The sequence below is a fragment of the Clavelina lepadiformis genome, chromosome 1, assembly GCF_947623445.1.
Source record: "Clavelina lepadiformis chromosome 1, kaClaLepa1.1, whole genome shotgun sequence".
Lineage (NCBI taxonomy): Eukaryota > Metazoa > Chordata > Ascidiacea > Aplousobranchia > Clavelinidae > Clavelina > Clavelina lepadiformis.
Window position 1 is genome coordinate 1,894,110 of NC_135240.1, and position 24,459 is coordinate 1,918,568.

At 37.9% G+C, this 24,459-nt stretch overlaps 2 protein-coding genes, 1 long non-coding RNA gene and 1 pseudogene across 3 annotated transcripts; 1 reads left to right on the plus strand and 3 right to left on the minus strand.

The window, feature by feature from the left end:
• Positions 1-24,459, minus strand: part of LOC143452745 (G1/S-specific cyclin-E1-like) — a 225,882-nt pseudogene that overhangs the window by 120,072 nt on the left and 81,351 nt on the right.
• Positions 13,443-13,939, plus strand: LOC143466073 (uncharacterized). The gene is made up of 2 exons (XR_013118694.1): positions 13,443-13,489; positions 13,645-13,939. It is a non-coding gene; the product is annotated as an uncharacterized LOC143466073 (long non-coding RNA).
• Positions 15,290-17,296, minus strand: LOC143444161 (uncharacterized). Its single transcript, XM_076943291.1, has 4 exons — positions 17,140-17,296; positions 16,724-16,940; positions 16,216-16,458; positions 15,290-15,905 (listed from the first exon to the last, which is right to left on the minus strand). The coding sequence occupies exons 1-4, from the start codon at positions 17,294-17,296 to the stop codon at positions 15,662-15,664; spliced, it is 861 nt and encodes a 286-aa protein (XP_076799406.1). The 3' UTR covers positions 15,290-15,661.
• LOC143444171 (poly [ADP-ribose] polymerase tankyrase-like) lies at positions 19,536-21,486 on the minus strand. Its single transcript, XM_076943305.1, has 7 exons — positions 21,444-21,486; positions 21,142-21,272; positions 20,698-20,922; positions 20,334-20,501; positions 20,065-20,214; positions 19,830-19,959; positions 19,536-19,670 (listed from the first exon to the last, which is right to left on the minus strand). Exons 1-6 carry the CDS (start codon positions 21,484-21,486, stop codon positions 19,879-19,881), a joined length of 798 nt encoding a protein of 265 aa, XP_076799420.1. The 3' UTR covers positions 19,536-19,670; positions 19,830-19,878.

A 24,459-nucleotide genomic window follows, 5' to 3' on the forward strand; every position in this document is an offset into this window, starting at 1 on the left:
GTGTGGGGATATCCAGGAGAAACATATGCTGCCGTTTTGTTTGATTGAAATTGAGGTATGTTATTTTACCCGCTGAGATCTATATAACAAATTACTTCAGGTCAAGTTTCCAAGTCTAAACCTATGGAATCAATTTGCGCGGAAATACTCGTAAGAATTAGTGGTAACAACTTGAAGACTATCAAAATAAAAACGTATGTCGGAAGCCGTCTTACTTCAGAAGATCCCAATGTGTTGTGTTTTGATCCGGCTGGTCCATTCCCCGTGCCCACGACGCTATCATCGTCATAATTTTCTTCCTTTTTATTTTCATCACCTTCCTGTTCCTCCTGCAGAAAACGGATTAAACCGGTAAGTTTTATTTTTGCCAGTAAAATTGACATTGTCTTTATTATTTTATCGATAAATGCAACCAACACGATGTTTCCTCAAACGGAGGTCAAAATGCTTTTGGTCCTCAGCTACTTTGCGCTTCTTTCCCGCACAATTTTCTTCCCCTACAAACGAATAGCAAATTATTTAATTCACGTAACTGGTTACATAAGTAACTGGTTACATAGGTTCGCACTCATTTACACAAGCTAGTGTACAATACCTGATGTCACAAAGTCAACCATCTCGATGTCAGTCATTTGGTTCATATTCAATGTCGTTAATTTGTTTACTGATATCACCTGTACAAATTAATTTATAAATTTTCTTTGGCCACTTTTTAGCGATTTGGGAAACAATATACTGTACTCTAACTGTTTTTGAGCTTTATCTGATCAACGACTATGGCTAACTTGAAAATAGTTAAAAAACTGTAAAACCTTCGGTCCAAGTCAAGTGTGTCCTTTTAGCTGTCTGGCAAACTGAACAGCAGTACATGTAAATTTTCTTTCACTCTTTCAGCAAAAAGGGATGCGTTATATAGTCAGTTCCCATTTGACAATACCCTACACGAAATTAGAAAAAATTGACCTAATATTGGCAAATACAAAAGAAATGAGCGAAACAGAGCGTGATGTTAATTGACCGTGGGATAGAGAAGACGCTATGATCGAAAACGTTATAAATTATACCATGGTGAGTTAAGAACTGAAGAAACAAAGATCGGCGGCCTAGAAGGTTAATGATGCATACTTGCTGTATTGTCAAGAAAACGTTCCTCAATGAGCTTGATTGAGGCGCGAGTACCAGGATGCGCGTTATTACTTAAGAGTTCAAATATAGTGCGATGCGCGATATTACCTAAGAGTCAAATACGAGTTTCTCCTTTTTGAAAGTGCAACTGATCCACGTAATGCGACCGTGGCCAATCAAGCCTTCCCCGGTCAATATAACTGCAACTGTCATGCGTGATGCCGCACAATGGAGTTGGCGACATGTGACGACCTCACGACCTCAGTGCAATTGGAAAGTAACAAGTCAATAGTTACCTTTATACCGTTTCCAGAATGGACGCGAAGCTACAGAATCAATGGAAACATCCGAATCGGCAACGGCTGCATTATGGGTCCGCGAAGGTTTCCCCTTCGCGCGTTTCCAGATTTCTGTCGAATTTTCCCACCATACACGCGACCGATCGTTTTCGCGCGTCTTGTGGTAAAAATAGATGCCAGTTCCCATTTGACAATAAACTGGGGGGAAAAAATGACGACCAATAAACCAATGTCTAGAAATAGGTTACTAGGTTTGATAAAACCATAAATTTTAGAAAATAAATGAGAAAAATAGGGCGTAAAGTTATTTCACCGTGGGTTACAGACCTATCGATCAAAAACGTTATCAATCATACCATGGTGAGTTTAGAACTAAAGAAACTAAGAAAGGTGCCCTAGAAAGGGAATGATGCAAAGCCTTATACAACTGACACAACTGGAAAGCTTTGTTTAACTTTTCACCCAATTTTACAAAAGGCATTTGGTAAAACGCCAGTCAACACAGTCACAGGCTAATATGCCACAAACGCATGTTATGCATGAGACAAACTTGGCATTGATAAGGTCGGGATAGGTAGGTAGGTTATGGATAACATTTTAAATGCCGTTTGATATTTGGAAACTTGCTCTATATAACTTCATGTAAAAACTCATTTTTGTACATCAGACTTATCTTCGCTCGAATCTGACGATTCAGATTCACTTGCCTGCTGAACACTGGCTATTGCAGAATTTACTGTTGCGTCGATTTCAATGTCAGAATCCTCGTCATCAGAGCAGTCTGACAGAAGATTTTGCAACATTTCTAATCCACGCATTGCTGTAAATCTTTGCCTAGACATTTTGTAAATGTTTTTGTTTTCAGAAGTAGCCTACTATGATACTGACTCCGATGAAAAACTCAAGAAAATTCAGATAAACATCAAACACTTCCCTTTAGTAAAGTTACTACTACACTACCACAATAGATAAGGGTAAGCTAAGGTTTTCACAACATTTACCTTGAACTAGTTTACCAAGGCAAGAGCTCAATGTAATTGCATCCCATTTACATTTGGTAATAGTTACTTCGTGCAATTTTTCACTCGTATAAGTTGCGAGATACATTCGGTAATTTCTACATCGTGCAATTTGATATCCGTATACGTTGCGAGATACATTTGGTAATTTTTACTTCGTGCAATTTGATACCCGTATACGTTGCGAGATACATTTGGTAATTTTTTACTTCGTGCAATTTGATACCCGTATACGTTGCGAGATACATTTGGTAATAGTAACTTCGTGCATATTTGTACCCCTGCAAATGATAACTTACAAAACTTACGTTTGTACCCGTGCTAATTATAACTAACCCTAACCTCATTTATAAAATGGTTGCACTCAGTAGGCATTTGTTAACCCTATTTAGCAAATGGTTACAATCAGCAGCCATTTGCTAACCCTATTTAGAAAAAGGTTAAACTCAGTAGCAATATGTTAACGCTATTTAGTAAATGGTTACATACAGTAGCCATTTTTAACCCTATTTAGCAAATGGTTTCACTCAGTAGGAATTTGTTAACTCTATTTAGCAAATGTTTAAAGTCAGTAGCCATTTGTTAACCCTATTTAGCAAACGGTTTTAGTCAGTAGCCATTTGTAAAATAGCAAAAGGTTACCATGAGTAGCCACATGTTAACCCTATTTAGCAAATGGTTTCACTCAGTAGCAATTTGTTAACTCTATTTAGCAAATGGTTAAAGGCAGTAGCCATTTGTTAACCCTATTTAGCAAACGTTTAAAGTCAGTAGCCATTTGTAAAATAGCAAAAGGTTACCACGAGTAGTAACATGTTAACCATATTTAGCAAATGGTTACAATGAGTAGCCACATGCACATGATGTTAACCCTATTTAGCAAATGGCAAATTTAGCAAGGGTATTTATCGAATTTCTTCAGTTCTAAACTCACCACCTTAAAGTTGATAACGCTTTAGATCAATACGTTTTCCTGTACCCCATTATGAATCAACTTTTCGCTCAACTTTGCTCCTTTCTTTCGTCTTCTTCTTCGTGTCGAGTAGATGGTTTCTTGCTAAAGAACGCAACAAAAGAAAACTGCTAAAGAACGCAACAGAAGCTGTTTTAGCCTGCCTGCAAAATAATAACAGCGAATGTCGGCGGTTTTCATTCGTTTGCCGCGGTAAATCGCAACCACTGTTTTGGAACAACAACAAAGTACGTCTTGTACAAAATGACGAATACAAAACGCTTTGCAAACAGACCGTTTAGAAACATATTGGATGAATAATTATGTTAACTGCTGTTTAATATTCTAAAATCTAAAAGAACCTATATCCTTTAGATGCGTTAAAATGTTTATGTATTAGTGAAAAAAAAAGAAATGAAGTTTATTCCTTTATATGCATAGGCTTTGTGGTGCAGTATTGTGTGAGATATGGCAACGAACTATGTGTATTTTATAGCAATTAAATGTCAATGTTTATCGAGATAGTATGTGTAAATAGGATTTATTCATGTAAATATTTTGTATTTCATGTAAATCATGTAAATTCAATCCCGAAGCGTGGATTTCCCACATTGAACATAAATTTTCCCTTTATCGAATCACTTCAAAAACTAATCGTCACATTTACATTTACATTGTTTTTGAAATAAACAAACATGAAAAAATATTTCCATGCAAACAGTAAAATGTATTCTAAATTTCCGTACAATGTCTTATTTTGGCTTGGGTGACCATCATTTCATCTATTGTTGGGAGCCGTTCTTGCTTTTAAAAACATTAACAATAAGTACAGCGTTACTTGGGCTTATTATTCGTTGAAAATAAGTCCACATTGCAATAAATAGCAAGCCAATACTCTGATTCGCAGAACTGCCAACAAACGCGGTTGTTGGTCATATTGAGCAGAGAAGTGGATTTTCTTACCTGCGTAGGGGCCATTCCGAGACCAGACGCTGATGCGGCGAGCAACTGAGAGTAGGGATCTGCAAGACAATGCAAGGCGGTTCAAAGTTTACATTCATAGTATAGTGACACAACCTAATTCGCGTCACGTTGTAAACGATGCTTCATATACTGTACGTAAAATATATGTTGCATGGTGGTGAAGATGTTGCAAGATCTAATTATAAACCTGAATATTAAAAATATTTCTAATTCCAAAACAGCTTTCCGCTTTCGAACACAAGGGTAGGCAGGTCTGCAACAGTAAAACTTTGTTACATCAACTTTGATCTTAACAAACTTGAGGCAATAAACAATATACTGGCAAAATTATGTCAACAAACGTGCAATTATAATTAATACCTTTTCGTAGGATGATGACAGGACACAGCACAGTCAATGCAATATAGTTATGCAACCTAGTACTGTTTGCAGCCTATAGCGGTAAAGTAGTTTCACCAGTAACAATAACAGTACGTTCTACATGTAACACGAAATTGTTTCTGACAATATGCTTTTCCTGTGAAACGTAAATGGTATTTTTGTATTATAAGAACCTGTTTCCGAAGTCGCTTTCGAGAATTCGTATTCATAACAACGTCCATTGCCTGGCTGCAGTAATTCGTCGTTGTCTAAACAATTTTCTTTGGAACCACTAAAAACATCATTAAATATCGTTGTAATAAAATTTTTATTTTAATTCGGAACGCAAATCCAGTAGTGGGTAAACTGAAGAAATTTGCGTAAACAAGACAACTAAAACATCAGAATAAAACACAACAATGCTTACCAGAGATCTGCATTGCTGTGGGTAATCGCTCTAGAATTGTTGCGATTCGATTGCAGCACTAATTGAAAAAAGTCGAATTAACTTGGCAGAACAAACAAGTTGCATCAGTATTATGTTGTAAATACGTTGCGAAATGAAAATTGTAACAATGACACAACTAACCGTTCAGCATTGTACTTTCATATAAAACTAAGCTTTGAGCGCAGACAATGGCTAACTCCGACAGCAGAGCCGCAAACGTCAGTTTGAAAGGAAGTGATCACAAATCTCTCGCGACATTTCGCATGATCTATTCCAGTATTTATCGCTTCGTCCCTGACTTGTGGTAATCAGAAGGTTCGGCAGACCAGATGTACAATGCTTTCACAAAACAAAACGTATACCGAGCTGCCGTTTTCCCATTACTGTAAAACTACTCAAAACCCTCTGGGATCCCAACAACAATAGCTGGTGTAAAAGCAGTATTTTAAGTAGCTATAAAACACGATACACCCATCGTTTCAATACAAATGTCATTTACACAGTGGATTAAAATCGGATTTAGCCAAACGATTTATCGAAAATTAAGTTAGACAACCAAATGCATATATATTGCACTAATATAAGTATTTTTGTTTCTCGTACGCGTATTTCCTAGTTTTAGACAACAATGAGTGGAAAGCGAAAACAATACGTCCACTGATAAACCCAAACCCAGGCGCCATATGAACTGAAATGGTACCAAGCGCACAAACATTTGTTATTGTTGCTAGCTGTAACCAAAGACTTAACGCCGTTTTGTAACAAAGCGTAAACCAGTAAGTAGGCCATCTCAATACAAGGTTCTGCTTTGCACATTAGCAGAACGCCAGCAGTTTTTCGGTGTCTACAAAGACTTTGGTGAATTATGTGGAAGTTCAGCCGATATCGAATCAAAACAGTTAAAACTAAAACTAGCAGTTAAAACGAAAACTGATACGCCGCATATTTTCGACGGAATATTTACCAAAGGTTGGTTTTCCTGCATAATCTAGTATGTCTAGTTTATACGCCGTTACAGGACATGAAACAATAGTCACTTCAATAGTTATCAAAATATTACAAAGATATTTCGGTTATCGGGTGGGTAGGTTACATGGCAACAACGATCACCACACACAAACATTGGCCAGTTTCACAAATCATACAGCAAGTGGTAATTTATGACACAGTGATAATTTATCATATTCATCACCCACCTTTCAGAAACCAGATTATCAACGTAGCAATAAAGCAAATAATACCCTTGGGCAAAATCATTCACAGGCAACAAAAAACATTCGATGATCGACGCTAGATTAACCCGGTTAGCCCCGTCGATAGCACCTACTTCCAAAACATACTGCCCTTTGTTAACTGTTTATGATCACGCCAATTGCAATATTTTTTATGTAGATAGCGCTGCAGCAACTTCTCTTTTGTCGGCTAGTTTAGCTCACATATCAAGCCGCAAACTCCGCTTATCTTTGAAAAGCGCAGACATGTACATAATGGGTTTGTTTATGCTCCAGTTAAGTAATTGTATAAAATTACATTTATCATGATTTTTATTTGTAAATCAATGGTTGTGAGAAATGAGATTAATGAGAACGATGGTCTGATTTATTGCTTTTGACTGAGTGAGGTCATACCCAGTTTTTGTTTCGTTATAGCACTTGGACATTTCGATTCAATTTAATTTCTCGAATTCGTTTCAAAGACCCTGACTCTCTGTGGGAAGCTTTTCCGCTTGACTAAAGAGCTCTCAATGTGCCAAAGTTTATTAGTTTATAAATGACATACTCTCTGACAAGATTGGGCTATGGGAGGAAGTGACGAAGAAGACCCAAAATAGAGGCCTGAGATCATTAGGTTTTATAACAAGACAAAGATTGGTTTTGACTTGGTTGACCAAGTGGTTCAAACATATACTTGCAAACGACAAACCCGCCTGATTGAAAAATACCCTTCCGAGAAAATTGAACATTGTAATGTGGTTTTTATGCAAGAGGTATATCATCATTTTTGAAAAAATACGAAGCAAATTTAAAATACATTACAATTGGCAATTGGCATCAAAAAGTCTTAACCCTAACCCAGAATAAGGCGTCCAAATATATCACATTTATTTTGCACATACACACTTAATTATTATCATTCAAAGAACGCCGAATCAGTTGCCGGACTTTGTCCTGCAACTGTTTCGGCGTTTTGGAAAATTCCTTGCATTTGGGGAGGTTTCCATCTGCAAGAGCCGTTTTAGCATAATGCGTTGTTATTCCCTTCTTCGTACCAATATACCATGAGAAAAATTGTTTAACTTCAAGCGATTCATCCGCAGAAAACTGTCGCCGAGATTTCTGTTAAAAACAGTAAGTTTTAGAAATTAATAATAAAATCATTGAAAATAGATTACCGTATACATAATTAAATTATACAAGGCACATGCATTTTTTACGTTTTACATTGGCGATACAAATGAAAAATAAACTTAACTAAGACCTACCACAACATATTTTCAGTGAGAACTACATTTGTGCATTTAACGACATAATGCTAATGACTCAATGAAGCAAGCGATCAATTAAGCAAACCAGCCAGAATATCAGACCTTGTACATATCTTAAATGAAACACATGTGATGCTGTCTAAAAGCTTCTCCCTTGAAAATTTGGGAAGAAATCATGCAACTGTATTAAAAATACCAATATTCTGTTTCTTAATGGAAGAACAAAATAGATTGTAGCCTGTGATTCTTCGTTTTCGAAAAGGTTTAACTTTTTGAACCCTTCGCCTTATTGATGCATTGTAATTGTAAATCCAGCGCTAAAACACAGCAGTTGTCAAAACGCTAGTAAACAAGCGGCAAAAGTATTTAGTAGTGGCAGTTTAACATACCATCATACAAGAGATCTGAGAAAGGGACAAACTTTAATCATTTTGTAAGATCATGCAATAAACATGCAATAACTACTTTAAGTTGGAGAGTTGTCCCGGACAAGGAACAGAGCTTTTTGTCAGCCAACAAGATTATTTTGGCGAAGACAACTGTTGCAATCTTTGAACTTAAAGTACGTAATGGCATCTTTCAACCAGAGTTCTATCATAATAGCCTACTTCATGCGGAAATTACAGCATAGAGTTACAGTAATGAACTGTAACTTGTTTGTAAAGCAGGGAGTGCAGTTCTACAGCTTGCGGTAATACTGAAAGAGCTGATAACTATAGCAAGTATGAATTATGGCAAATAAAACTTTAATCTACGATGAATAACCTTGATTTGGTTTTTACTTAAACCAGTATTAATGGTTGCTTCATTGAGGTGCTCTGACTTTGCAGTTCTCATACCTTTTGTTTCCCACAAAGATATAAGCATATCCCGCTGGCTTTGTGAAATGTCCTTACTGAACAATGCAAATCAAATCATTAATAAGTGAGACACAAAAATTTTTTTTTTTAAATTGAAAACACAGCTTGTCTGTATCTACACGAAATATCTTACGTCCATCTGGACGGCAATTCAGAATAGCGTTTTATTAACACTTTTAGTGACTTGCATGCAAATAAACAGAGTGACATGAAAAAAATGCCATACTATTACTAACATTTACTTATTTATGACCAAAGATCGAATTAAATATACAACAGATATATACATATAAGTTAGCTATTATACATGAAGAACTAACCGAGATCTTCTAGTGCTTGCCATGTTACTCAGAAAAGAGCAAATAGTACGACAAAATTTTAACAATTTTACAAAAATTAAAACATGCAATAAACTAAACTGTTTGGATAAAAATTAGTTTTGTAAGAAGTAATCACCACTCAATATGAATTAAGAATAGAACATACACACATAAAGATAGTTGTCCTAATAAATAATATAACTTAGGGCACATGTTGCATTAAAAGCAAACGCTCAACACTAAAGTCTTACAGATGTCAAAAATTTACTGTGCACAGATATGACTTTCTTGGTGCTTGGTAATCAACAGTAAGCGCCATGTTCCAACTGCAACTCCTTTTCAAATCATAAAGGCTTCAAAGATTATCAAGAAGTTTGGCCAACCCTTTTATGTATATGGTACACGTAAGTCTTTTCCTACAGCACTATAGTATTACAATATCACAATGTTCTTTAGGCTAATAGCTTATATGCACATACTTTGATGTGAATTAAACACTTAATCTGTGAGGTCATTGTCTGTCTCAGCAAAACCAAGTTATGGGCATTGATGCTATAAAAATGTAAAAATATAAGCGATAGTAGCTGTGACATGAAATGACAAATGTTCCAAATCAATTTACTTGATATTTGTTTGTAATAAGCGATTGTTTTTCGGAGTAAATAGCCATTTATCTGCACAACTTCTTTGACCAGATTTTTGTTTAAATAGGCCATTCTTAAATGCAGTTGAGAATAAATTGCCAGCATTACTGTTCAAAGTGGATGGCTTTTAAGAGGTGGCAAGTTGTTTACAAGCACTTGTTGTTTACAAGCACTTTTAAGAGGATGTTTTAACTAAAATCCATTATATCATATATATTGTAGTAACCGGTGCCCTTCAAAAACTTTGCTAATCGTAACTTTCTTAATTGAAATGTTTGGTCTGAAAAGCATACAAAGTAGGTGGCTTCAGGAAGAAATTGAGTTTTATTTTGAAAACATTACACCAAAATTAAGTGCTGTTTTCAATCCTCGCAGAAAAGCAATCGTTTAGACAACAACAACCTATTATTTGTCGTAATTTTGATGGCAGCCACTTGAGATGGTTGCTTTCGCATGGACTAAGATTCAAATCAAGAGCACTAGAGCCAAAGTACACATTTCAGTAATAACTCTAAACATTCTCTTGGAAAGGTAGAACAAATCTTACTGACACTTTTTAGTCGGAGGTAGTGGTATATTTTGAAATAATTTGAAGAATATGTAAAACAGATAATAAAAAAGTCAAGACAGGCTTCAGAATTTCATGGTCCCAAACTAGGGTAAAGTTGGTACAACAACAACAAAGGTCAGTAAAGGGGTACACATGAAAAAACGTTTCCAAATTAAACAACTTCATGCATTATGTATTTACTTCCAAGTGAAGTTTCTCCCAAAATAACCAAGTTTCAGTCATTCACAATGTGCATCAAACAGAAGATTTCAGCTGGCAAACAATGTTTGGTGGTGGATAATGTTGCATTCCAAACAAATTAAAAAATTTAAATAGTTTTAATTTAAGAATTTAAAATACGAAATCAAATCAAAATATTTTACTGTTGACAATAATTATTACCATCAAAAAAACTCTGCATAATCTAACAAAACCTTCTTTTGTCTTAAGTTAAAAAGCAATGAAGCACATTCAAAAGTAATCAATTTCGCTAAGCGCAGCATCTTACATCGATTAGCAGAAAAATTCTCGGACAGCAGTTTTTGCCACAGCGTGTGCTCTGACTTACTCTGACTGCTGGTTGGTCACTATGTTTTGTTGTCTCTCTTTAAATTATTTTCTCCTAATCTCACTTGATGCCACTACTAACAGCATGATCTGCATATCAACAAGCACTTCCCAGATGTCTGCGTTGATGCCTGTCCTTTTTGGGTACGTTTGAAAACATCCCTGATGTGTAGTGCGGTACGAACTACACAGTATCGCTTAGTGGCTTGTTTACCATAGAAGGTCTTGAAGTATATCAGCATTCTTGCTGTGACTCACATGACTGAGTAAGCGCAAACAATGTCAACAGAGCAAGTTATGTATGCTGAGCGAGTCCCCAGCAGATATGGACCTTGCCTCATGACACATGACTGTGATAATGACAGCATCTTTGCCAATAGACTAATTGTTCTTAATGAATGGAGATAAATAATTTATAATTAATTACCCATCACAGTTGAGCCAAGTGGTGAGTGAACTTAAATAACGACCCACCAAGAGATCGGGTACTCGGCCAAAAATTGGGAAACAGTGAGCTGACCCTTGGCCAATGCATATATCCAAAATTGGAGAATAAAGCTACCAATGAGTGTTAGCATCCATTTACCCTAACACCAAGGTAGCAAAACGTGAGCTTAAAGCTAACATCAACAGCTCACCTTGTGACACCTTGCAGAAAATTTAAATCTTTGGTCAAAAAATGACTAACGGGCATTGGGCACCAAATCTACACTGTTATAGTAAACAGCGTCCTGTGACTGGATGTAGACCTATAGAACCCCACAGCATGACAATTTTTCTGTTTTTGTGAGCATTGAACCTGCTGGGCTTCAGTGCGATAGAGTCACTCTTTACCTTGCACATTATGAAGCGGAGCCACTCTGATTGCTCCTCCCAAAACTATTTGCCTCAGCAAAAAAGCAAGCCGGATAAATAAAATCAAGATACCCATTGCTCACTGGCTCTACACTGCTAAGGATGGCGTGGGGGACTTAATTGCCTGCTATCTGGAGATGGTTGTTTCTGTTCAACCCTGTAAAAATAGGGAATGGCAAACAGTGTAACTTGTGAACGTAGCACAAAGAAGATTGCAAAATAAAGATTACAACATATCCAGCTATTGTATCCCCATGTTCCCCATGGAATACATAGTCATCAATTTTTGGATGGCAGCATTACCCAGTTGTTACTTGACTAGTTGACTCAAGCTCAAACATCTAGTTTGTGTTGCCAAATAACATCTTGCTCAGAGGAAGCAGGCTGATGGTAAAACAGGGATATTTTTACACAAGACATTTATTTTCTAGAGGCCGTTTATTATCATTTTCAATTTGTAATAATCTGCAAACTCATGAATGCATATAATCGACAAATAGCACTCTTTGAGAACGATTGAAACCTTCGTTTATCGAAAGTCAAGACAAATTAAATGATTGCCTTTTGCTTATGATCTGCATATCAGATGGATTTCCTTTTTGAAATACTACAATGTTAAGTTATTCATTCACTCCACTCAGGATTTCGAAGTTCTCTGACAATCACACAAGATCACTGTACTCTGCAAGCTCGTTATGTAAGAAAGCAGCAATGTTGAGTAGTAGCCAGCTTTGTAGCCGAATGGTTAGAGCTGGCAATTAGGCAGTGTTCACTACCCAGTAGCACTACCATTGTTATGCCCTTGGGGTATTACCAATGCTTGCTCCAGTTCAGTGCTTCTGATAAACATACCTAAATTCAAGCAATAAAAAACATATGTGTATCATTCCGAACTTGCTTAAGAGCTAGCCAGATAAGTGGGGCTGGAGCAATTAAAGATTACCACAAAGGTTAATGGAAGCGAACTAAAATGACATATGAAGTTATACTTCTATCCTAGCCGCCAAATAAAGAAAACCATGTTGATTGCTGTGAAACGCTTTGACCTTATGCCACAGCAGTGGTATGCCACCTGTATATAATTGATGCAATCACACCAGCTTGAATGCAAAACTATTTCAACCTGATGCTGAATAAAAGCACCATGCAATTACCAAAATTCAATTTAATACATTGCATGAGCACTGCAAACCCGAAAAAGTGACTTTTGGCTACTAGAGTACCGGTCTATCGTTGGCTGGATTGCCAGTTCAAACACCATTGTGCATTGCACTGTGCAACAATTAAGCAGTCTTTAGAACTTGCTTGGATTCTACATTCAGTAAGTAGAAGCCCGAGGTAGATAACCTATATCTTGTCTACGAAACAGGACCGATTAAGCAGCGTTAATGCCAGACACACCAAACGCATGAAAGAACTGAAATCGAAAACTAGGCTATTTTGTTCATTTCAGCCTTTTCAGATTTTTAGTGAGATCCGTTTATAGTTTGTGCAAGGCATTCCAACATGCATCAATCACTATACAAACCTTATCCATACATACCGGTATAGATCTCAGTAGTCTACAACAGTAGCCTAAGCCATCCAATCGTACCGTACGATGACCAGCCACAGCAGTTCGACTGGATTACTTATTCGACCTATCGCTCGGTTGGATTACTCATTCCAACACGATTAACCTTCCAACAATTATTTTAAGAGATGGAAATATTCTTTTTAGCCCTTACGAATGGGTAATCCGTGCGTTCTTTTTTCCCTTTCCTATGGGCTAATCCTTGACGAAGCGGGTGCCCAGCATCTCATCTACCCCCTCTCGGAAGAGGAAATCTTTTAGTCATTACAGTTTCTCGGTAAGTACTATTCTACATATTTTAGTATATTGTAATATATAGCATATATATATACATATTTAATATTATGTAACATTAACAGTATTTTGATAAATTTAGCCAATAAAACCACATCGATTCTCCCAAACCAAAACAACCAAATCGAAGAGAGAGAAAAAAGCTTCAATTGTGGTGGGTCTTGGTTAAGTTTTTTTACATTTGTATCGCCAAAATAAAACGTGTGCATAGTTTCACAAACATGTGCCTAGTATAGCTGTGTATGCGGTAGTTTGTTTTCAATGACTTGACTATTTATGAAATTGAAAAACTTACTGTTTTTTTAACAGAGATCTCGGCGACAATTTACAGCCGAGGAGTCGCTGGAAATAAATACCTTTTTCGAAAGGTATATAGAAAAAAAGGAAACGATACCCGTACAAAAAGCCAAAAATGCCCTTGCAGATGGGGACCTGCCCAAATGCAAGCAGTCGTCCAAGACGCCGAAGCAGGTGCAGGACAAAGTCCGGCAACTTATTCGGCGTTCGTTGGATGACATTTAACCTAAATTGAGATATGTGTTATTCTGTTATCGTGGTTTTTATTTCGCAAATTTTTGAAAATAAACGCAAGCATAAGTCGGCATTTGCTCAGCAAAGTAAGCTCGTGTGTAACTCTTGTAAGAATTCAATAAGAATGCAACATGGTTAGCGCGGGGAATTTTCATGAGTATAATGTTTGTTCTAGGACAGGGGTTCTTAAACTTTTTGGCACACGCCCCCCTTGACGGTACCTAAAAATTTCGCGCCCCCCTCATTGCAAAATAAAAAAGCATTAAACAAAACAACAATTTATTTTCAATTAACTTTCATTAATGTGAAGGATGTAGTTGTTTTTGGGAAACCAAACGTTTAATTCGAAGCTTTGTAGAAGATAATGCGCATCTTAGGTCGGCTCCACAGTCAAGTTTGTTCCTAGGTTTTGTCTTTATACTCATGAACATGACGCTGCAAACGACTTGGTCTCAAAACGTCGTTGCTTATCTTGTCTAAGCATATCACGCATTGCGGTACGACTCTTTCGTTCACGGTGGTATCTATACAGCCATACGTCAGATAATTTTGGTCATACTTTCTCTTTTTTCCACTCAATACAATTAGTTTAATTACTAAAATATCTGGTTATTAAATCAATACTAAATTTAAGTTTTACTTCATTTTACGGTTTTAATATTGGCTGACGTTGGTTTTACCGTATTTAAACCGGGTGCGCGACATTACTATTTTTATTATGTGTGGCCGACACTGCACACAAGTTTTCAATCGTTAATGACTCGAAAATTATACGTCGTAAACTGATCGGATATTTACAGGTTAGTAGCAAAAACATCTGGCTTCCTGTATACATCATAATTGTAATACTAAAGAAAATGCATTTAGTGTAAATTAAGTATTTCTACAAGTGATACATTTGTAAAAGTTTTTCTTGTTACGCCGCCCCCCGTTGTGAGAAAAACAGGTCGCGCTAAAAGAGAACAGTTAGTCGAGCTAGGATTGCATGAATGAGTAAAGGAAAACAATACGCTTCAACGCGGAGAGACAACAAATATTATGACGTAACAATTGACGTATTTCAGAATCAAATTTCAAAAATACAATTGCCATCGTGACACACTTTAAAATTTTAGTAAAAATGAACCTATAGCGAAAGTCAAGAAAGCATGTTTAGACATAGCTCATATAATAGACAGTTTGTCATCTCTCGCGCCCCCCTTATGAATGTTACACGACCCCCAGTTTAAGAACCACTGCTGTAGCGCTATTAACTCTCTTTTTCCTTTTTCCACAACCGTAAGCACAGCATTGAGTTCCCCTTTTATCCATGTTTTATATAGATTACAAATTGACGAAGAAATCTCACAATTTAACGTTGGACCTAATAGCTTAAAAGCCTTATAAAATCGTATTCAAAGCCCAGTTTGGGTCCCTTGCTGTTCCCGCCAAATCTGTTCAATTGGCTTCATTTTTGGTTGGTCGAAAACAATAAGAAGAGCGATCTAGTGTTTTATAGGATATCTATGGGGTAATGTCATAAAATTTGAGACGATGTGAAAATGTAAACACGCGGGTACTTTGCATCATTAAATGTTGAAACCAAACATAACGCTTTGAGTCCAAACTCCAAACAGTTGTACAGAAGTAAAAGTCTTAGTACCGGTTTTACCAATTAAAAAATTTGTTGTACAAACTATAGGTAACTATAAAAAATCATAATAATTAAGCAAAATTAGTTTACTCCAAGAAATGTTCGCCAATCACTCGCTGGCTTTAGCATGAGAATTTGTTGTACAATTCCATGATATATGAATTATTGTTTAGCTATTATGCAAAGCACCTCAACGCAAAGCAAAAACACGTTCAGTTGAGAATATTTTGCTGGGAAGAAAGTTGCCGGTTCACAAGTGGGCTTGGGTGGCGGGGCAATAGCAGACTTCAGTCTCCATTTCCTGTGGGAAGTTTCTTCCTGGGTATCAGCTCCATTTAGTGGACGTGGGATTGTGATTACGTTTGTGTTGACGTTAGCACCTTTCCGGATCAACATCATCACACAACTGGAAAAATATGTCAAAGAATTCTTTTAGTGCTCATCAGCTTTTACAGACAAACAACAACCATTTCCTCGATTTAAAAGCAAATCTAAACATGAGTTCATAGAGTTCACAATACTTTGATCAGATACGCATGAAGTACATTTCGCTTAAAACAAGACACCCAGTTAAGCGGTGAATGCAAAACAGCAAAGTGAATGATGCGACAACTGACAACCAAATAATTTTCCACAACATGGCACAATTACTTTAAAATATCACGTTTTCAATAGACTTCATAGAAAAAGACCAGTGCTTAAGAACTTAACCTCACCTGTTATGGCCGGCTTTGACAGCGAGGCTCATTGGAGAGTTGCAATCCGAATCTTGTCTGTTGATGTTTGCCCCTCTCTCGACGAGATGCATGCAGCATATCATCGCACCTTGACGAGCAGCTTCGTGAAGAGGAGTTCGACCTGAAGCGTCAGCGGTGTCCACCTCCTCACCGGACATTCCTGAAGTGAGCAGTGTCGTGAGTTCAATGGGATCACACCCTTTCTCCGAAGTAACCAATTCTCTGAGAAATAATAAGCTCAATGGCATAGATGCTTATTGCTGTAAATACATGCGTTGTTATCAACCGTAATACAATAGTTTCTCTTGTTGCTTCATTTAATGTTACACAATGGAGATGTATTTGAATGCGTAACTCTCATGTTTAGCAATAGCATTAATGCATTATACATATGATTTCATCATATCATTATCAACCGGACCTGTACAAATTTATTACTCATGAAAATAAAATGAGATAATGCAAGTGTCTAAAAAGCTAAACTTACTTGCCAATCTTCACGTAAGCGTAATGAAGAGGAACCCGTCCAAATTTATCAGCAACTGTGAGACTGGCGCCTTTCTCCATCAGCAGATCAGGAATGTCAAAGAGGGCAGATGATGGGCCACTTGCATTGACAGCAAGATGAAGAGGTGGCCTGCCCTGGGCATCACATTCTTTCAATGACGCTTGCTCCTCAAGCAAGGCATTCACCAGGTCAATTTCTATAAAAGAAAACTTTGTCGAAGCCTTTGTACAATAATGCTTTTATCGTATGTAAAAGTGGCTATTGACTGGAACAGAAAGATGGAACAGCATAATTATGGTCCTGAATTACGGTTTTATATTCCACAATCTCAGGCAGTTACAGGATTAGGGATTTATGCTCATTGCCCATGCTTAGGTTTACATCAGTTTAACCACCTTCCCCCTTTTCAACCGCAAACATGAGCGCAGTTCTTCCATTCCTGGGATCCGGTGGCACGAGTTTGATGTCTGATATTGTTTGAAGAAGAGCTCGGATAGCCGGAAGCAGGCTTGATCGCCAGGACTGAAATGTTAGAAAAACACATACATCCATGTACTGCGTAATTAATGGCATCCAGGCAGGATAGCGACTGTCAAAACAGCGACTTCATAATAGCGACGTAATCAAGTGAGCGACATTCCAAACAGCGATTGTCTAAATGCCGACCGCATTAAAACAGCGACTGTTATGATAGCGACTTAACTAGGCTTATCATATTTTTTTGATTGAAAAGCGGGACGCTTCAGAACAACAAGCCCTATCAGATAAATGTGGTTTACATTTTACTAGAAGTATGAGACTATTTTGGATTCCTATCGTCAGGGACAACTGAAGTAGTAAGACACCAAGAAAAACTAAAATAATGGATTTTGCTAGGAAACAAAACAATGTTCAAGCATTTGTAAATTTACATAATCGTCCAATCATACTTTTCTGTAGACAATACTTTCTTCCAGAAGTCTATATTCAACTTTATTTTCTCATAAAAACCACAGCAGGAAAAGTCAGTTTTAATTTTGCAGGTGATAAGGGCTTTCACATTCAAATGGTTTTTGCAGAAGAAAATGCAAACAAGTACCGGAACCGTACGAAATAAGTTCTTTCAATAACCCAACTGCAAAAAGATCATCTCCTCCTCCTAGCCTACTATTACTGAACAGTGAACAAGCGAATGCGCTAACAATCAACTCACCACTGGACCAATTACCCGCTACAATGATGTAACAATTACTTTCACATTTAACACAACGAAACAAGAACACGCATCGGGTATTGCTTTTCAGCAAATTGGCTAAACAAACCAATCACATCATGCTATTATTCGTGTAGTGTAGGGCAATGCTGGCTCAGTAAATGCCAAAGCGGGACTTTTAGTTGACTGATCAGGACGCCGGGACAAAGCTTTTAAAAGCGGGACTGTCCCGGCTAAAACGGGACGTATGGTAAGCCTAGACTTAACTCGTGTTCACTGAGTTGAATTCACTGAGTCGAATGAGGCATTTATAAATGGAAGGCAACACTATGACGTGTCACATTAATTTTAAGGTCGTTTGAAAAATTTGCCCCAATGGATTTTATAATTTCAAGAAAAGGAAGTGACATGATAAGTTATGAAGGCTTTTTGTACAGGAAAGACAAAACAAAGTTAAATACAATCAATTGGAGATGTGCTAAAACAGGTTGTAAAGGTCGCCTAACGACAAGCCTTCAGTATCGTGAGCAACAACCCCCCCCAGTGAGCAGTGGCGTCCACAGGCATCCACCAAACCCTACGGAAGTGGCAGCCAGGAGAGTTGAAAACAGTGTAAAAACAGCTGCAGTAAGAGCACGGGATCCACCACGAAGAATCGTGCAGGATGCATTGACCGAAGTTAATGAAGAAGTTGCAGCAGCTGTTGGCTCTTCCACAAATCTGTGTCAAACCATCAGACGGAAAAGGAAAGCAGAAGTAATGCCTCTCGTAAATTACTTCGAAGACCACTACGTGGGCCGAAGAAACAGACGAGGAGACAGACGACAGCCATTGTTTCCCGTACATATGCGGAGTGTGAAAGCCAGACAAGATGCGGGACTGCCACGAACCAACAACCAGCTAGAGAGTTGGCACAATGTGTTTCAGCGATCAACGGAAACTCATCATCCTTCCATCTTTCGATTCATCGAAGCTTTAAGACGGGAGGAAGCCCTTCAAGGGACAAACCGAACCCAGCTACTACAAGGCAGAGACCTGACTCAGCGAATGAAAAGATACGTGACAATGAACACACGAATCACTGTTGTACAGCAAAATCGAGGCCAGTATGATCTGCGGCAGTTCCTTCGAGCCCTTGCTCACAATTTAGAAATAAACGTGGCTTGATTTTTATTGCAAGACTTTTGGTTGTTTTAAAGTCCCTTTTGGTTTCAATCTTTCACTACGCAGTGTTTGCCTGTTTGTGCGTGCATACGTGTGTAGAGAGGTGTGGGGGATGGAAGGTATATGTGGAGGGGGTGAAAGAGTGCGTGTGCGCCTTAGCCTTGGATTTAATAAAAGAAGTGAGGTTGCTGTCGTGTGGTCGCTCTATTGACAGTCGCTGTTCTGACAGTCGCTATTTGGAACCCGAGCCGTAATTAATATATAATACATTAAGAAGTATTTGTGAAGTATTTCGTGCAATACTACTGTTTGTAAGTCGGTAAAAACAGGTCATTACAAAACCAACACAACATACCCATGTCTGGCAACAGCAAGAGTTAAAGGAGCGATAGGATATTTGTGCTTAGGGTTGTTTGAGCAAAAGTTTGGCTGAGCGCCAGCATCCAACAGCATCTGTTCAGCGCGACCGTTTCGATTCAACAGCGCCGTGATTAACGGTGAAGCACCTTGGCTATCCAATAGATCCAACTTTGGCTTGTGGCGAAGAAGACATGCCAGGACTTTGCATTCCTTTGAGAAATTTACTTTTATTAACAGCAAATACCTTTCAAAGCAAATAATTTTCATCTATTAAAGTTGGTGCTAAAAACTTTACTTCTCAGGCAGAAAATGCAGTTCCATTTTCCAAATAACCCTTTAACGTTACAAAAATAGATTGTAGGCACTTACCTTGTCAATGGCTGATTTACTGAGATAATGGGCGGCGGATTTTCCTTCATCATTTGGGTTGCGATAATTTCGACGAGTTTTTCCAACAATCTGGTTTTTCCAACATTGTAACACAATGCACGTACAACGGCTGAAAAGGTGCAACTGCATAGAGCCATAGACATTTCGTACATTTAACATTTATAAAGCTCCTTAAGTACTTCCTTCACAAAATGTCGCAACATTTTTAACTTACCTTGTTAACAAGACCAAATACAATATCGGCCATATTTCCCTGATCCCAGCTACGTGCCAGCATGTGCAGAACATTGTGTGCTGACAAATTTGTGCTTCTCGGGCAGTGTGCTCCTCGTCGGACAAACAGCTCAACCAAAGCCACATTCATCTAAGAATAAAACTGCTGAATCAAAGACCATTGAATTTCAAGGTTAACTGGATCATATTGCCTCATAAAAATAAAGGCATAAAACAACTAAAAATACAAAATAACGACACAAAACTTACATCGTCAACAGCGAAGTAGAGTGGCAAGCGGCCGCTGTAGTCAGCCATGTTTAGTTCAGCGCCTCTATCCAGGAGCATCTTGGCCAAGCAGATGCTGACGGATTGTCGAATCGAGTCAACTTCTCTGTTCTCACCAACTCTAACTGAGTTTGCGGCTAAATTGTGGATCTAATTGAAAAGCAGTATTAAGACGCAACTCGCAATAAAATAAGGAAACACAAAAATACAATAATAATAATCGACATTAAATTCAATAAATTAAAGGTACTCGTAAAATTTACAATTGAAAAGCAAATGTATTTATGGATCAAAAAGTTTCGCACAACTTATTTATTTCGACCAGCTGTTCTTTGGTCAGTCTTACCGGTCCTATGCCTTGTGCATCCTGAGCATTCATGTCTGGCTTGTAAGTATCGATCAAATAAGTCAGCCGATCAAAAAGGCCCCGTGTCAATGGTTCTTCAGCAAGTAGCCTTGCTACTATAGTGCGGCCACGCTCATCACGGAAATTGGCATCGGCGTGATGTTCTGCCAACAAGTGGGCAGTTTCTCTGTGATCTTTCAACAAGGTCACTCCTATTGGGGGCATCTAAAACAATAAAAAATTGTTCTTATTGTTGTGAATATCCAGACTTTTGCCAGTTTATAAAAAATTCTTAACGCACAACTACTGACTGGAATTTGTTGTGTAATATTTGGAGCAGTTAATGAGTGGTAACATGAACAAAACAGCCAACACAGCCTATAAAGCATGACAGCATGCATTCCATTTAACTCTGTGAATACGAACAAAGTGATTTTGGCAAACCTTTCTGTCATTATACACATCTGGGTTGGCAGAAGCTTGTAGAAGTACCAGCACACAGTGGTACCATCCATAAGCTGCTGCATAATGAATGGCAGAATTGTTTGATGAGTCGGCAACATTTGGATCGGCACCTACAACCAAACAACGTAACTGTGTCTGAAATTGAAATCATCAACGTGACTAAAGGCAATATTTGATAACATTAATGATAAGTTATACAAAATTACAAGGTACTGTAGTTTCACTGTGAGATGTAGTACATGATTATAGCAAAACTTTACAACCTAAAGGCATCCTCTTACCTTTATGTAGAAGATAGGTGATTACAGGATAATGTCCATTCATTGCTGCATGAATCAATGCCGTATTTGCAACTCGTCCCTTATTTCTATGAGTGCACCAAACTAGAAAGTAAACAAAGCAAATTTTAAGCATAACAAAAACAGTTCTGCCACCACATGTTAAACAAGGTAAATCTTGTACCTTAAAATGCACATGAAATGCTGCTGTATAACCACTTATAATGTTTACGTTTAACGAGATATTTTGTTTTTAAAGTCCATTATAACGTTCAGGGTAAATCCAAACAACTTTACAACAGTCAACACTGTCATAACACATTTGCTTTAGTTGTGTAATTTCGTTACTCACTTGTTTTAGGTTTTTTGATACGTTAACACTATATTGTGTTGTTGTTAAAGTGGAATTTTGACAGTAGTATTATTTTATGATTTCCAAGGATTATTCTGTCTTGCATTTGGCAAGCTATTGTTGGTTATATATAAATACACACAATCAAATGCACTAATAAATACATCTGAACTGTTCTTAAAAACTAAGCTAAATTTTACATGTCAATACTAGCAGTTTGATTTGCTAAGGTAGTTGTAGTATTGCTTCTAATCAGGAAGAACATCTGAACCAACGTTTAGAACTTATTAATGACCATTTCTATAATATGACCGCATTCTTACAGACTACACATCGTAGGTTTCTATTAATACAGAATAAAAACACTACTAGGATAGAACACAGTGATGTACCTTTGTTGGAACTAGCACTTCTTTTCAGCAAATGCTCCTCAGAGTCAAATGTGCTGTGAAGATGGTTGTTTACTAGCTTCAAAGTGATAAAGAACACGACGATAGCAAAGGAATACCCGATAATAGCAATCCATGTTAATGAGACCGCCTTAAAAATACAATTTTATTTTTTAAGACGTCACATAGAATTGACGTATCTCGGTACTGAACCATTCTGTCCATGACATTCCTTACAACAACAAAGTTAACGAAACTTCGTACCAAGTACAAGATAAAAGGAGCACAAAGTAGGAAAAGCCATGTATAAAGATGAAATATGTTTGTAAAACTGCTGTGTCGTCATAATACCATCCCCCAGTCAACAAAGCCCAAATGCCTTGTTGTAGAAACTTGAGTAGATTTTCCCGCATCGGAATTAAGTGCTCCACGGTTTCAAACAAGAAATCAAGTTACGTTATGCAGTTTAAAACCTTCCCTACATTAATGATCAACAGATACCTGCAAATTGACTTGCAATTGTAAACCATGTTAGAAATTATGAGCAGTTGCAAAATTATAAAAGAAATAGTACAAAAGTAGTTCATCAGTGACGCTATTTTCTTGGATTAAAGATAGGTTCAAATTAAAAGGCAGACTGAGATGTTACAATATTCTCGGAAGTTAAGTTCAAAAAAGTGTCAAAGGATTTGAACACACAATTTTTGATGTAAATAGGCTAGCTCAATATAAAATACTGTGACAACCAAAATGTAAGTGAAACATGTGATGACAATTTTCAGAGAGCATTTACAGGTCGTCAACACTAATCTGCACAAGACAGAAAACTTAGACATAATTTTAAGTCATGGAAAGTGGGAGTTGGGGTTAATGGCTGGAACTGAGAATACACTGCTCTGTAGTGGCCCAAGGCTGCCTGGCGTTTGTGCAAGCAAGGAAGCGGCCCTTTATGCTAAAAATCAGTGTTTGCCGTTTTTTTAAATAGCCTACATCGCTTTCAATCACTAATTTTGTAGCAGAAATCAGAGCAAAAATTAGTGTCTTGACTCTCCCCTTTGTTTATTTTTTTGAAGAAACTGGTTTGTTCTTGGTACTTGCCATACTCCGCAGTCTGATCCAGGCCCCAAATCTGTCTGGCATTTATGGTCGGCGAGTTTCAATAGGGGAAGTGATCCATTTATGACCTGCAAGCCAGGCTTCTAATTCAGAAGCCTGGGTCGGGATTACAGAGGTCATGGGTTCTGTAGATTGAAGCCGGCTCGAGATTACAGAGGTCATGGGTTCTGTAGATTGAAGCTACAGAGGTCATGGGTTCTGTAGATTGAAGCCTGGCTCGAGATTACAGAGGTCATGGCTCCTATAAAATGAAGCCTGGGTCGGGATTACAGAGGTCATGGGTTCTGTAGTTGAAGCCTGGGTCGGGATTACAGAAGTCGTGGGTTCTGTAGATTGAAGCTACAGAAGTCATGGGTTCTGTAGATTGAAGCCTGGGTCGGGATTACAGAGGTCATGGGTTCTGTAGATTGAAGCCTGGGTCGGGATTACAGAGGTCATGGCTCGTATAAAATGAAGCCTGGGTCGGGATTACAGAGGTCATGGGTTCTGTAGATTGAAGCCTGGGTCGGGATTACAGAGGTCATGGCTCGTATAAAATGAAGCCTGGGTCGAGATTACAGAGGTCATGGCTCGTATAAAATGAAGCCTGGGTCGAGATTACAGAGGTCATGGGTTCTGTAGATTGAAGCCTGGGTCGGGATTACAGAGGTCATGGCTCGTATAAAATGAAGCATGGCTCGAGATTACAGAGGTCATGGGTTCTGTAGATTGAAGCCTGGCTCGAGATTACAGAGGTCATGGCTCGTATAAAATGAAGCCTGGGTCGGGATTACAGAGGTCATGGGTTCTGAAGATTGAAGCCTGGGTCGGGATTACAGAAGTCATGGCTCGTATAAAATGAAGCCTGGGACGACATTACAGAAGTCATGGCCGGTATAAATTGAAGCCTGAGTATAGATTGGAAGGGTCATGCTTCGTATGAATCGAAGCCTGGGTCGAGATTACAGAGTTCATGGGTTCTGTAGATTGAAGCCTGGTTCGAGATTGGAAGGGTCATGGCTCATATAAAATGAAGCCTGGGTCGACATTACAGAAGTCATGGGTTAGGCTATGTAGCCTATGACTGGAAAGTTCACAGCTTTTTTTACTAAAGGTTTGATCGACAATAAAGAGGTCATGCCTAAAAAGGCTGGTTTGAAATGAAATAGATCATGTTTTTTAA